Source organism: Nipponia nippon, unplaced genomic scaffold (genome assembly GCF_047370975.1).
Source record: "Nipponia nippon isolate SJK-2023a ecotype South Korea unplaced genomic scaffold, ASM4737097v1 scaffold_4, whole genome shotgun sequence".
Classification (NCBI taxonomy): domain Eukaryota; kingdom Metazoa; phylum Chordata; class Aves; order Pelecaniformes; family Threskiornithidae; genus Nipponia; species Nipponia nippon.
Window position 1 is genome coordinate 12,599,487 of NW_028262358.1, and position 15,403 is coordinate 12,614,889.

Sequence of the window (15,403 nt, forward strand, 5' to 3'; positions counted from 1 at the left end):
TTTTCCCTCTTATTTTTCTCCCTCCTGTGCAGCAAAGCCAGTGGAGTTACTGGTCTGACTGCTCTCTTCTGTGATACAGGTAATTTCATATACTGCATTACCATTCTTCTTCCTGATGTTCTAGTTCCAGTATTAAAGGCTACAGTGATAACAAATAGCTTAATTTGCATTAGTGAGCAGAAGCACACAACCTGCAACGTGTTCAGTATTTGCAATACATTCAACATCTAACACAATGATTGCTTTGTACCTTATGGAACAAAAATACACTGAGAAGCTGTAAAGAAGAATTTCCTGTAGTGTGCTGACAGACCAGCTGCTGGCAGAAAATTGATGCAAGACATAATCTTTTAAACAGGATTTTTATCTTATCTTCAGGCACTTTAAATATGCCCATTCTCACAGCATTAAGATACCACATATTTCAGGACGTAACCCTGACAGCGTCACTAAGGATAAAACCGATTAGTCTCTCATAAATTCCTGCAGATATAGTCACTGCAGTATTTGTTCCCAGTTCTTCCTTTCAGAAGTAATTGTGCCATGTAGAGAATTAAACTCCCTTTTTTATTTATGCACTGGGTGATCTAATGGAAATGCCACTTCCTGCGCATCATTTACTGGAGAGAAAGAATTTGCCTTGTACAAATTTGTTACATAGAAAAAAAAATTGCAGCCAGTGAAATGGCTGTTTAGCAACAGTACCTTGTTACGCTGCTACAGTTGGTCAGTGCCAGCAGTGTAGGGGTAAGTGTGTTTTGTCTTGTGTCAATGGGAATTGGTTTATGCACTAGCCAGTCTCTCAGTATGCTGCACGGACTACAAAAGATGGAGAAAAAGTGATATGCAGTCCTGAAAGCCAGTTCCTGGAGTTTACTACTGGTCATTCAGCTTCAAGATCCAACTCCGAGAAGACAAATTGCCTCCTTCGTAAGAGTTTTATAATTATTTTTCTCCCCCCTCTCTAAAAATGGACCTACATTTTAAGAAAAGACTTCCTAAAAAAGCTAAATCATCTTGGAGCAAAACCTTCCAAGTCTGAAAAGTTAACGAATTTCTGAATTGACTCAGAATGATTCTGGGGTTTGGAGACTTGGGGGTTTCACTTAGACCCTTTCGAAAGAATCTGGTTCCATTAGCTCTGAACTATTATTATCTTACCTGGTTGAACCCAAAGTTGTCTTCCTAGAACTACAGATAGCGTGCTAAGTCTCCCTATGTGCCCTGAGCTCCACAGAGACCCTGCGAAAGTCTTAGTGTTAGCACTGGGACTCCAGAAAAGCACCTACTGCAAGCGCTTGGTTGCTGTGCAAGAAGCTGGTGTGGGTGATGCCATGAGAAACTAGACAGAAAGCAGATTATCTGAGCCGTTGGTAGCACCTGATTAGCGCCAGCATGGCACTGTCATGGCAGGCAGGAAAGGATGTATGTGCGGTGGGGAAAAGGAACCAGAGGGATGATCAGCCCAGAAGGGGGAACAACTGATCGTTAAAACACCATGCTGCAGCCACCATTCTCCCTGTGGCGAGAAGCTAAGGTGGAAAAAGCCCCACTCCACAGGTATCCATCAGGCAGCCTGGGGCTTTTAGTATCCCACTGCACTCCTGTGAGACATGAATCTGGTCTGTCCAGCACTGGAATACTTTCAAAAAAGTGATGTTATCAGCTATTTATTTGCTGTCCTCAGGGTAGAGAAAAATCCCATCGTATCTGATAACCTACCAGAACTGAAAACAATTACAGTAAGCCTACTGTCTGGATATACTGTCACCATAGAGCCTTGCTCTGGTGATGGAGGGCTGCCGAGACAACACCTGCATGAGGTGCGAGCAGGTGGAGGATCTGCTTAGCATGGTAGCAGAGCTGAAAGAAGAAGTAGCAAGACTGAGGAGTATCAGAGAGTGCGAGAGGGAGATAGACTGGTGGAGCCACTCCCTACCATCCCTAAGACAAGCATGCCAGATGGAAGCATCAAGAGAAGGCGAGGCTCCCCTACCCTCTTGCCACCAGGCAGGAGGAGGGGACCCAAGAGATGGAGGGGGATGGAAACAGATCCCTGCTCCGCACAGGAGGCGAATCCTCTGCCGGCCTACCTCACCCTCCCAGGTGCCTTTACACAGTAGGTACGAGGCTCTGGAGCTTGAGGGCCAGGAGGATGAAGATGCGGACAGTAATCGATCCAAGGGGTTGACTAAGGGGAACCAGTCAGCCCCATGCATTACAACAGCCACTGGTAAAATAAAAGAAGGGTAATTGTCATAGGCAACTCCCTTCTGAGGGGAACAGAGGGCCTGATATGCCAACCAGACCCATCCCATAGGGAAGTCTGCTGCCTCCCTGGGGCAAGGATAAGAGACATTACCAGGAAGCTCCCTAGGCTGGTAAAATTGTCCCATTATTATCCACTATTGGTCAGGTTGGCAGTGATGAGGTAGCTGATAGAGGCACAAAGATAATCAAAAGGGACTTTAGAGAACTGGGGCAATTACTTGAAGGATCAGGAGTGCAGGTAGTGTTTTCCTCTATCCCATCAGTAGCCGGGAGGCATACAGAAAGGAACAGGAAGACCCATCTCATTAACTCATGGCTCAGAGGCTGGTGCCAGTGGTGGAATTCTGGATTATTCAATCATGGGGCAGTTTACATGGCACCAGGCCTGCTGGAGACAGATGGGGTTCACCTGTCACAAAGGGGGAAAAGGATTCTGGCTCAGGAGTTAGCAGGCCTCATTGAGAGAGCTTTAAACTAAATGCGAAGGGGGAAGGGGATAAAACCAGGCTTGCTAGGGATGAGCCTAGGGGTGGCACGCCTGTGTTGGAGAAGAGATCTATAGCCCAACTGAAGTGCATTTACACCAATGCACACAGCATGGGCAATAAGCAGGAAGAGCTGGAAGCCACTGTGCGGCAGGAAAACTATGATGTGGTCACCATCACAGAAACATGGTGGGATGACTCACGCAGCTGGAGTGCTGCAATGGACGGCTACAAGCTCTTTAGAAGGGACAGGCAAGAAAGGAGAGGTGGTGGGGTAGCCTTGTACGTTAGGGAGTGTTTTGACTGTCTAGAACTCAATGACAGTAATGATAAGGTTGAATGCTTATGGGTAAAGATCAGAGGGAAGGCTAATAAGGCAGATAGCCTGGTGGGAGTCTGTTATAGACCACCCAACCAGGATGAGGAAACAGACAAGTATTCTACAAGCGGTTGGCTGAAGTCTCACAATCTCTAGCCCTTGTTCTCGTGGGAGACTTCAACTTACCAGATATCTACTGGAAATACAACACAGCAGAAAGAAAGCAGTCTCGGAGGTTCCTGGAGTGTGCGGAAGGTAACTTCCTGATGCAGCTGGTAAGCGAGCCACCCAGGGGAGGTGCCCCACCGGACCTGCTGTTTACGAACAGAGAAGGCCTGGTGGGCAATGTGGTGGTCGGAAGCTGTCTTGGGCACAGCGATCATGCAATGATAGAGTTTTCAATTCTTGGAGAAGTAAGGAGGGGGGTCAGCAAAACTGCTACCCTGAACTTTAGAAGGGCAGACTTTGGATTGTTTAGGAGTCTGGTTAACAGAGTCCCTTGGGAGGCAGTCCTGAAGGGCAAAGGAGTCCAGGAAGGCTGGATGTTATTCAAGGAGGAAGTCTCAAAGGCGCAGGAGAAGGCCATTCCCATGTGCCGCAAGACGAGCAGGCGGGGGAGAAGAGCGGCCTGGCTGAACAGAGAGCTTTGGCTAGAACTCAGGGAAAAAAAGGAGAGCCTACCGCCTTTGGAAGAAGGGGCAGGTGACTCAGGAGGACTACAAGGGTGTTGTGAGGTTATGCAGGGAGAAGATTAGAAAGGCGAAGGCCCAGCTAGAACTTAAACTGGCCACTGCCGTTAAAGAGAACAAAAAATGTTTCTACAAATATATCGGCGACAAAAGGAGGGCCAGGGAGAACCTCCCTCCTTTGTTGGATGCGGAGGGAAACATTGCCAAGAAGGATGAGGAGAAGGCTGAGGTACTTAATGCCTTCTTTGCCTCAGTCTTTAATAGTCAGACTGGTCATCCTTGGGGTTTTCAGGCCCCTGAGCTGGGAGATGGAGATAGGATGCAGAGTGAAGTCCCAGTTGTCGTCGAAGAGGTGACAGTCACTGACCTGCTCCTCCGCCTGGATGTGCACAAGTCCATGGGGCCAGATGGGATCCACCCGAGGATGCTGAGGGAGCTGGCAGAGGAGCTGGCCAAGCCACTCTCCATCATTTATCAGCAGTCCTGGTCAACCGGGGAGGTCCCAGATGACTGGAAGCTAGCAAATGTGACGCCCCTCTACAAGAAGGTCGGAAGGAGGATCTGGGGAACTACAAGCCCATCAGCCTGACCTCGGTGCCGGGGAAGGTCATGGAGCAGATCATCTTGAGTGCCATTACACGGCACGTGCAGGACAACTGGGGGATCAGGCTCAGCCAGCATGGGTTTATGAAAAGGAGGTCCTGTTTCACTAACCCGGTCTCCTTCTGTGACAAGGTGACTGCTTAGTGGATGAGGGGAAGGCTGTGGATGTTGTCTACTTGGACTTTAGTAAGGCCTTTGACACTGTCATCCAGAGCATTCTCCTGGAGAAGCTGGCTGCTCATGGCTTGGATAAGTGCACTCTGCGCTGGGTTAAAAACTGGCTGGATGGCCGAACCCAGAGAGTGGTGGTAAATGAAGTCAAATCCAGTCAGCAGCTGGTCACGAGTGGTGTTCCCCAGGGCTCAGTGTTGGGGCCGGTCCTGTTCAATATCTTCACTGATGATCTGGATGAGGGGATTGAGTGCACCCTCAGTAAGTTTGCCGATGACACCAAGTTGGGTGGAAGTGTCGATCTGCTGGAGGGTAGGAAGGCCCTACAGAGGGACCTGGACAGGCTGGGGCCAACTGTATGAGATTCAACAAGGCTCAGTGCTGGGTCCTGCACTTGGATCACAACAACCCCATGCAATGCTACAGGCTGGGGGAGGAGTGGCTGGAGAGCTGTCTGGCAGAAAAGGACCTGGGGGTGTTGGTTGACAGCCGCCTGAACATGAGCCAGCAGTGTACTCAGGTGGCCAAGAGGGCCAATGGCATCCTGGCTTGTATCAGGAATAGTGTGGCCAGCAGGACCAGGGAGGTGATAGTGCCCCTGTACTCGGCACTGGTGAGGCCTGTAAAGGACCGATAGAAAAATGTGGTTTTTGTCTCGACATTGCCGCCGTAGCGCCATCCAGCGTCGCGCTTCGAAAAGACCACCTTCTCCACAGCTTTAAGAAAAACAACCTCGTGCGCCTGCGCACAGACTAAAGGCGCGAAAAGAGCCGAGGCGGGGACAAAAAGGCGCGAAAAGAGCAGAGGCGGGGACGGCACATCCGTGGCGAGCTGCACGTACGCATTTGTGATCCGCGCATGCGTGAGCCCCTATATAAGGAGCACACGTGCCCCTCGGGCGGGGCAGCAGTGGCGGCGTGTGAGAGACCACTCCTTCTGTTCCTGCACCCTCAAGCCTTCCCCCCCCCCAGCTTCGGTCCCCGACGACGCCCGAGGCCACCGGAGACCCAGCAGAAGATCGTCAGGACTCGAGGTGGTGGCGATAAACTCCTCCTTTTCTTTCTTTCTCTTTCTCTCTCCCCTATTCTCTTCCCCTCCTCCCTTGCCCTCCCTCCTCCCTCCGTTCTCTTCTCCCCTCGAATAAAAGTAAAAGGTTGTATGACATTTGACGGATTCCAGCGTCTTAATCTCGTCCTTGGGATCGTATCGAAACCTCCCCCGACATTGGATCGGGACATTTAATTGGCGTCACGGACAGGATCCCTTGAGATGAGAGTGTCATACAACCTTATGGTGTGCTGAGCGATTGTGTGTGAACGAGACGTACGAATAAGTACGAAGCGAGTGCGGAGTTCCGATCCGCGGTTCTGCTCTCCCGCGAGGGAAGCAGCCGGAGACGAACGAAGCGTAAGGAAGGAGTGGGTGTTGAGACCTTTGCACTGAAGTGCGCGCACTACTTTGTGATTTGAGCTCCTGAGGGGGGATAGGGGAAACTTGAATTTTGTGCTGTGACTCCCTCAGGATGATATCCCCTTTGTAGGCTCTCCTCTGTCTCATAGTAGCTGATGGTCTGGCCTCCTAGGGGAGTATAGGGGAAGCTTGAATTCTACGGCGTGACCCCCTCAGGACGATATCCCCTTTGTAGGCTTGTCTTTGTCTCGTAATAGTGTGCGGATTGGCCTCCTGGGAGCGTATAGGGGAAACTTGGTCTTTTTAAGGTTTGACCCTCCCGGGACGAATTCCCCTTTGTAGGACATGGCCGCCCAAAAGGCAGGCGATTTTTGTGAAGAGACGGAGAGATTATATGAGTTTTTAGAAACGTACCGCTCTCGCCCCTCACCCCCAGGACAAGATTGGGCTCGGGACCACTGGTTCCAACTGCAAAGTGTTATGGACCGAATAGCGGTCTTGCATAGAGAAGCTAGAGTAAAGAAAGGGAAAGGGAAAGCCATCGTATGTGCTGTGTTAGGAGCGTGTCTGGCAGCGGCGGTGGAGGATAAGAAACGAGCGCCCTGTCCATCCGAGGCTCTGGCCGCTTCGTTGCAAGCAGCAATAACACCGCTGCGAGAGCAACTACTAGAGACCAAACGGGCGCTAGAGGAGGAGAAGCGCCAGAATATGATTTTGAAGGAGGAGCTGAGGGTTCAGCTCCTGAGGGAGGCAGACACCCCCGCTGAGGCTGAGGTAATGCTGGAAGAGAAAGGGGTACGCCAAATTTACCCCCAGAAAGATCTAAAGCGATTAAGGGAGACTGTGGATAACCGCCCCCATATGTGCCCACTGGTAAAGACGGAATACATATACGAGGACGATAGTGACAGCTGTCCCCAAGTTGTAACGAAAGAAATCCCTTTTACCGCCACCGAATTGGCTAAGCTCCGAAAGGACTTTGCTAGAACAGCAAGGGAGTCCGAAACCGAATACATGTGGAGGGTATCCCTGTTGGGGGGGGACGGGATCATGCTATCGGAAAAGGAAGCAGAGGGGTATTGGGGCCCTGGCGTCTTTCTCACAACGGGCGATCGCCGAGCCCCATGGTCTCTGACCCAGAGGGCTGCATATTGGGCGGGGGGGCTGAACCCATTGGAGAGGGGGGATCCCCTAGCTATAACTGGCTCGGTCGAGCAACTACTAGAAAACGTACAAAAGGCGGCTTGCCTACAAATGATGTACGACCGGGAGCTGAAACCAAATCTAAGCTCTCCAATGTTGCTACCTGTAGACCCCGAGCGGCTGACGCCACTAATAAGAGGACTCCCTGACTCGCTAAAACCTATCGGGATCCAGTTACAGGGGAGAATTCAAAACGTGCCCCGCGAGGAGCGAATTGCAGCTGCCCTGGAGGGAACGGTAACCCCCGAACAGCGGCAGTGGGGGAGAAAGGTGTGGACCTGGGGGGAGATAGCCCAGGAACTAATAAACTATGGGAGAAAATCTGGGCCAGTAGGCAGAACTTACAATAAAGTGGAAACTAGGGCCGTGCGGACAGCGGAGCTGGCAAACAAACTGCTGGCTCCTTCAGGGGGAAGCCCCGACCCAATAAAAAGGGAGAAACCCCCATTCCGACAAGAATTGTGGCAGAAGGGACTGCAAAAGGGTGTGCCCCGAGACTTAATGGACGGGCTCCCCACCAAGAAGTTGGAGCTCCTGGTGTGGAGGTGGTCTGGGCAAGGACCCCCTCCCAAACTGAACCCGCCTCCCGCACCGGCATTGGAGAGGGAGGAGGGGTTCAAAGGGGACGAAAGGGCGGTGGGAAACTAAAACCTTCGCCCCCTCAGGGTGAGGGGGGAGGCGGAGGGTGGATGTTCATTAGACAGCTCACCTGCAACAATAAGGGGGACCTCCTCATTACCGTCGCAGTAGGGCCGAGGAAGAGGCCCGTGACCTTTTTAATTGATACAGGGGCCCAAATTACAGCAATAAAACGGAGCGAGGCAGAACGGTGCGGCATTTCAACCCCTTCTAAGCACCTGATAGTATTAAATGCCCTAGGGAAAACCCAATCTGTGCCCATGACCCCGGTAACCTTATGGCTACCAGGAGATGAGAGTCCGGTGAAGACCATGGCAGCCGTAGGACCTTTTCAAATGAATCTCCTGGGAATAGATGTTTTAAAAGGGAAACAGTGGCGGGACACCCAAGGGAACTCGTGGTCCTTTGGTGTTCCCCAGGTCAGAAGATTAGCCAGGAGCCCTAGTGCAGAAATGCGCCTGTTGCAAGCAGCGCCTCCCCTTCCTCCTTCCCGGCTGACCAATGTGAAACCTTACCCGTTACCCTTGGGAGCAAGGGAAGGAATCACCCCTGTACTAGAGGACCTTAAACGGCAAGGGGTCGTAATTCCCATACAATCCCCCTTTAACTCTCCTGTGTGGCCTGTTAGAAAACCCAATGGTAAATGGAGATTAACTGTAGATTACCGGTGCCTCAATAGCAATACTGGCCCTTTAACAGCTGCCGTGCCAAATATTGCTGAATTAATTGCAACCATTCAGGAGCAAGCCCATCCAGTGATGGCTACCATTGATGTCAAAGACATGTTTTTTATGGTCCCGCTGCAGCCTGGGGACCAGGAGCGCTTTGCCTTCACGTGGGAGGGACAGCAATATACATTCACTCGACTGCCCCAAGGATACAAACACTCCCCTACGTTGGCCCATCATGCACTGGCACAAGAACTTGAAATTATCCCTGTGCAAGCAGGAGTCAAAATTTATCAATATATAGGTGATGTGCTTATAGGAGGAACCCAGGTAGAGGATGTTGGAAAAACACAACATGATATTGTCACCCACCTGGAACGGATGGGATTGACAATCCCACCCAAAAAGGTCCAAACTCCCTCCAGTGAGGTAAAATTTCTAGGAATCTGGTGGAGGGGGGAAATGGCCTGTATTCCTCCAGACACCCTATCCTTGTTAGACTCCCTCAAAATGCCCGAATCTAAAAAAGACTTGCAACACGCTCCAGGGCTACTTGTATTTTGGAGAAAACATATTCCTGACTTTTCGATTATTGCTAGGCCACTATACGACCTACTAAGGAAAAAGGCTCAGTGGGAGTGGACCCCAATCCACGAGGAAGCCTTGCAGTTACTAATTTTTGAGGCAAACACCCATCAAGCCCTAGGGCCAATTCACCCCACCGATCCCGTTCAGATCGAATGGGGATTTGCCCGTACTGGGCTCTCCATCCACCTGTGGCAAAAGGGACCCAAAGGGCCCACCCGGCCCATCGGATTCTATTCACGCAGCTTCAAGGATGCTGAAAAGCGATACACTACTTGGGAGAAGGGGTTGTTTGTAGTTAGCCTAGCTTTACGAGAGGCCGAACGAACTATTCGGAAACAGCCGATAGTCCTTCGGGGCCCGTTTAAGGTGACTAAGGCAGTCTTGGCAGGGACCCCACCCCCTGACGGGGTGGCTCAGCGAGCGTCCGTAAGGAAATGGTATGCTCAGATAGAACACTATTGTGAGGTCTTTTCTGTTACCGAAGGGGCTGCTAAAATGCTAACTATACAAGACGAGGCAGACTTAAATAAAGAAAACCCTCCACTGCCCCCCGTGGTCAAAGTAGCTCCCCCATTTTCAGAGCAGGTCCTAAACACATGGTTCACTGACGCTTCCTCGAAGCGAGAAGGGAAGGTTTGGAGATACCGGGCTGTAGCCCTTCAAGTAACAACTAAGGAGAAAATAATTACGGAGGGAGAAGGCAGTGCACAGGTAGGGGAGCTGGTCGCAGTGTGGAGCGTTTTTAAACGCGAAAGCCAGACCACCTCCCCTGTGCACATTTATACAGACTCCTACGCCGTATTCAAGGGCTGCACGGAGTGGCTCCCATTTTGGGAGCAGAATGGCTGGGAAGTCAACAGACTACCAATCTGGCAGAAAGAGAAGTGGCAGGATATTGTCGAAATTGCAAAACGGGGGACATTTGCGGTGGTGTGGGTAGCTTCCCACCAACAAACCGATAGCCCACCGGGCCAGTGGAATGCAGAGGCGGACGAGTTGGCCCGACTAGCCCTGCTACAGAGCACCCAAGTACAGGAAAATTGGGAACACCTACTAGAGTGGCTACATGTAAAGCGGAGGCACTCAGGGATCAATGATTTGTACCGGGAAGCACAAGCTCGGGGATGGCCAGTCACTAGAGAGGAGTGCAAGAGTTGCATATCCTCCTGTGAACAATGCCGTGTCCGTTTGGACAGACATCCCCTGGAAAACGAGCCCCTGCACCTCAGGGAAGGGAAGGGTTTGTGGGAGGCCTGGCAGATCGACTATATCGGGCCCTTCCAAAAATCCACAGGGAAACGATACATATTGGTGGGGGTTGAGATAGTCTCCGGACTCGTACAAGCCCGGGCTTGCACAAAAGCAACTGGGGAAAATACTGTAAAGGCCCTCAAAGAATGGTTTGGGACCTTCCCTAAACCACGGACCATCCAGTCAGACAACGGCACGCACTTCACCGCCAAAATAGTCCAGGAATGGGCAGCTCGGGAAGGGATTTCGTGGGTGTTCCACACTCCGTATTACCCGCAGGCAAACGGAATTGTGGAACGGACCAACGGGCTGCTTAAGCGCTTTTTAAAACCCCACCAACTGGGGTGGGGGAGGCAGTGGCCAATGTCAGTAACCACTGGGGTACAAATGGGTGTCCGAAAATTGCAGCATTTTTGTCCACAAGCCCCAACCATGGTACCCGTCTCTCAAAACTCTAATTCCCCCAGTGCATCGTCTTACTCCCGTGGCCAGCCGGTCCTGGTTGAGCTTCCCACCATGGGGGCTGTGCCTCTGGTATTAGATACCCCTCTAAACAAACATACATGGAGAGTGAAAGGTACCTGTGGGAGAACCAACAAAATCCACACCAAATGGATTATTCCCTCCTTCTAACCCAAGGAGCGAGTTTTGTTCCTGTTTCTGTTTTTAAGGGCGGCGATGTGATCACGATGCACCTGCTACTTTGGATCATTCTAACTCAGGGACACTTCCATGAAAGTGATGAACGACCACTCCCTCTACCTTCCCCTCCTCCATACAACCCCTTCGAGAACAATGAGTTCGTGTTATTAGCAAAAGCCGTGAGTCAAACTTTCAATCTGAGCCACTGTTGGGTTTGCGGCGGACCCCTAGGGCTATCAAGTTGGCCGCGGACATCCGCGCCTCTCACCCCAGACCAAATTGTAAGCAAATATAGCAAAGCCGCAGATGATCCATGGGATGACAGTGGCACCTGGCCAATTCAGTTTCCAACGAAGGGGCAATATTGTTTGAATCGCACCCAGAAAGGTGGGGTCGAAGTGGGAGAAAGCAAATGTCAATGGACATTGACACACGTAAGCCCCTCGACAAGGAAAAGGACCTGTGGGTGTGGCTTAATGAAACAGGGCGTAACCAGGGGTTTAAGGGATATTGGTCAAGCAAAAATGAAACCTTGATTCTCTGACATTACAAGCAAACTTGTAAATGGAGGGGTACATATGGGGCTTGGTATTGTACTGGCCGAATAAGGGATGGGGCAACCACCTTTTTCAGCCCTCTGGGTGACAAAGACACAACTTATTTTCAGTTTCCACTGGGGAAAGATGGGCCATTTGCTCAGGGAAATAAAGCCAAAAAGGGGCATTATTGGATTTGTGGGAACACAGCATATAAGTTCTTACCCGCAGGGTGGTCGGGAGTTTGTTATATAGGGATTATAAGGCCCCTCTTTTTTTCTCCTGCCAGAAACTGGTGGACCCCAACTAGGCATAAAAGTGTATGATAACCTCGGGGATAGAAGGATTGCCCGTAAGACGTGATCTACCAAGATAAATTTAGGTGGGACACAAAAATGGGGAAATGACGAATGGCCCCCTGAGCGAATAATTGAACACTATGGGCCAGCAACCTGGAATCCTAACGAGCCCATTGCAGGGGCAAGACAACCGATTTATAATCTAAATCGAATAATTAGACTACAAGCAGCCCTAGAAATTATCACCAACAAAACTGCTGATGCCATAGACGTATTAGCTCGACAATCACAACAAATGCGCATGGCAATCCTTCAACACCGTATGGTTTTAGATTATTTATTGGCTGAGGAGGGAGGGGTGTGTGGAAAATTAAATATCTCTAACTGCTGCTTAGAAATTGATGATGTGGGAGAAGTAGTTCTCCAGTTGACCCAAGATATCAGGAAAATAGCCCACGTCCCTGTTCAAACCTGGAGTGGTTGGAACGGCGATTTGTGGTCCTGGTTACCAGGGGCACCCTGGGTGAAACAATTAATATTGTATCTATTATGTGCAACTGCCACCTTACTGCTCCTACCCTGCATAATTCCCTGTTTTATTCAATTAATTCGACATGTTGTGTCAAATATGCAATTTGTTCCCAGCCCTCCACCTGATGGTGCAACAAAAATCCGTATCATCTCTCAGCCACAACCTACCTCCGTACCAATCATTTAAACCCATTCCCAATTCCTCCTGAAGAAAGAAATTGCATATTGCCCGTTACTGTTAACCCCATTCCTAATGTTTGTCCTCCAAAGTTGAAGAATTGTTAAAGTTGTTTGAGAATGAGTTTGCATTGAGCAGTACCCCAGTTCTTCCGTGTTAAGATGTTCCTTCACCTAAAACAATGTTGTTCCCTTCCTCCTTCCCACAATTTTCCTCCACCCTTATCCCCAACTCCCTCAACTCCCGTTTTCTTCCTTTCCCCCTTCTTTCCTCTCTCTTTCTTTCTCTTCCTCCTATGCCACCAAGCTGCAATGTCGAGCCACAGGGTGGTGTAAAGGACCGATAGAAAAATGTGGTTTTTGTCTCGACATTGCCGCCGTAGCGCCATCCAGCGTCGCGCTTCGAAAAGACCACCTTCTCCACAGCTTTAAGAAAAACAACCTCGTGCGCCTGCGCACAGACTAAAGGCGCGAAAAGAGCCGAGGCGGGGACAAAAAGGCGCGAAAAGAGCAGAGGCGGGGACGGCACATCCGTGGCGAGCTGCACGTACGCATTTGTGATCCGCGCATGCGTGAGCCCCTATATAAGGAGCACACGTGCCCCTCGGGCGGGGCAGCAGTGGCGGCGTGTGAGAGACCACTCCTTCTGTTCCTGCACCCTCAAGCCTCCCCCCCCAGCTTCGGTCCCCGACGACGCCCGAGGCCACCGGAGACCCAGCAGAAGATCGTCAGGACTCGAGGTGGTGGCGATAAACTCCTCCTTTTCTTTCTTTCTCTTTCTCTCTCCCCTATTCTCTTCCCCTCCTCCCTTGCCCTCCCTCCTCCCTCCGTTCTCTTCTCCCCTCGAATAAAAGTAAAAGGTTGTATGACATTTGACGGATTCCAGCGTCTTAATCTCGTCCTTGGGATCGTATCGAAACCTCCCCCGACATTGGATCGGGACAAGGCCGCACCTCGAGTACTGTGTTTGGTTTTGGGCCCCTCACTACAAGAAGGACATCAAGGTGCTGGAGCATGTCCAGAGAAGGGCAACGAAGCTGGTGAAGGGTCTGGAGCACAAGTCTGGTGAGGAGAGGCTGAGGGAGCTGGGGTTGTTTAGTGTGGAGAAGAGGAGGCTGAGGGGAGACGTTATTGCTCTCTACAACCACCTGAAAGGAGGTTGTAGCAAGGTGGGGGTTGGTCTCTTCTCCCTAGTAACAAGTGATAGGACGAGAGGAAATGGCCTGAAGCTGCGCCAGGGGAAGTTTAGGTTAGATATTAAGAAAAACTTCTTCACTGGAAGGGTAGTGAGGCATTAGAATAGGCTACCCAGGGAAGTGGTTGAGTCCCCATCCTTGGAAGTACTCAAAAAACATGTGGATGTGGTGCTTGAGGACATGGTTTGGTGGTGGACTTGGCAGTGCTAGGTTAATGGTTGGACTCAATGATCTTAAGGGTCTTTTCCAACCTTAACGATTCTGTGATTCTATGATGTACATTTTGGAGCAAACCTTATTTGCTCCATTTTTTTTTACCAGTGGTAACTGTTTTACTTGGCAGTAAAATAGATTTGAACCAATATTAGTCATTGATGTGTGAACAGTGCTGCCACTGGGAGGGACAGCAATACAGGCTGATAATGGGCTATTCAAAGGCAGGCTGCCTGCTCCAGTGAAGGATGAATAGTGCACTCTTAACACCAGCACACAAGAATTTCGGAGATGTGATTTTGATTAGGGTTTTCTTATCTTTGAATAATAGCAATGTCTCAATCTAGCTCATTTGTTTCAGCAAGAGTGATAGTTTTTAACAACTGATAACATAAACACTGTGTTTTTTTGCCTGGCTCATTGCCTGTAAATCTCTGTTGTTTAAAGTTACTCCCCAGTGTATGCTTTCCCAGTGTAAAAGAAATGTCAGCTACATGCCTTACACTGCTTTGGCTTCTCCTTGGTAGGAACTTCAGATGTGCGAGAAGAAACATCTCTAAAGAAGGGGAGCTCTGAGACCTAGTGGAGTCAGAAGGACTTCACTCACTTTGGGTCAGCTTCAGCAGGGAAGATGCTGGTGTCTTGAACAGTTTCTGATAAACAAGTTTCTAAAATAGCAGAACTGGCTGTTTGGCATAAGCACTCTGCTGTCCCAGGGAAAAGCAGACAGACCTTTCTCCCAGGGCTCAAGGTGAGGTGAGACAGCACAGGCAGTTGTGGGTGGCCTTATAATGTGGAAGCCTCAGGAGTATTTAGGTGTTTAGCAACTAATGCTAAGAAATGCATTTTTAAAAAGGAGTACGAATATCCTCCAGGTGTGATGGAAACAGCTGCATGCCAGGGAACAGTAACTCCCCCCCAGGTAGAGGAGATAAAAGGTTTTGTACCCTTCTTACCTGCCTGGGCCACTGGATAGTGAGGAACCAGGGAGCTTTCAGCCCAGCTGCCCACCTTGATCCCAGGCCTTGGTGGCACATGGAAGGGGCTCCATTCCCAGCTTCCTTGCTAAGGGCCAAATCAGCCTCGCTCTGCAAACACAATAGCCAGTTGCCAGTGTTGCCTAGGGGAAGGTTGCCAGGAGAAAGCATAATACATTCTCTGTGGAAACCTGCACTTTTAACCGTTTGCTTTTGTACATATTAGGGACTGACAAGCACCATCAAGGATCCTGTCTCAGGAAGGTATCATTAAAGATGCCAGAGCAAGGCCATCAGCAGTATCCATGAGGGCATGAGGGTGTACCTGCCAGATTGCTGCTGCCTTTTAATACCAGAGTGTTTTTAGAGTTTCTGCCAAAACCTCATGTTTCTCCTCAGTCAGTCAGGAGTAACTGTGGCACACCACGTCCCAGGTGGTCACTTCTTTGGTCTATGCCAGCAAAATCAGCTATTCCCTTTGCAAATACTACCCTTCTGCTCCTGCCTGCAGTTTGCATGGTGTTTCATTTCCTCC

General features: G+C 50.2%; 1 protein-coding gene across 1 annotated transcript; it reads left to right on the forward strand.

The window, feature by feature from the left end:
• The first annotated feature begins 5,773 nt into the window (after window positions 1-5,773).
• Window positions 5,774-7,923, forward strand: LOC148053114 (uncharacterized). Its single transcript, XM_087776502.1, has one exon. The coding sequence runs from the start codon at window positions 6,294-6,296 to the stop codon at window positions 7,797-7,799; it is 1,506 nt and encodes a 501-aa protein (XP_087632628.1). The 5' UTR covers window positions 5,774-6,293; the 3' UTR covers window positions 7,800-7,923.
• The last annotated feature ends 7,480 nt before the right edge of the window (window positions 7,924-15,403 follow it).

Excerpts from the sequence above, each read along its gene's own strand:
- LOC148053114 (XM_087776502.1), top strand. The coding sequence starts at position 6,294 with ATGGCCGCCCAAAAGGCAGGCGATTTTTGTGAAGAGACGGAGAGATTA.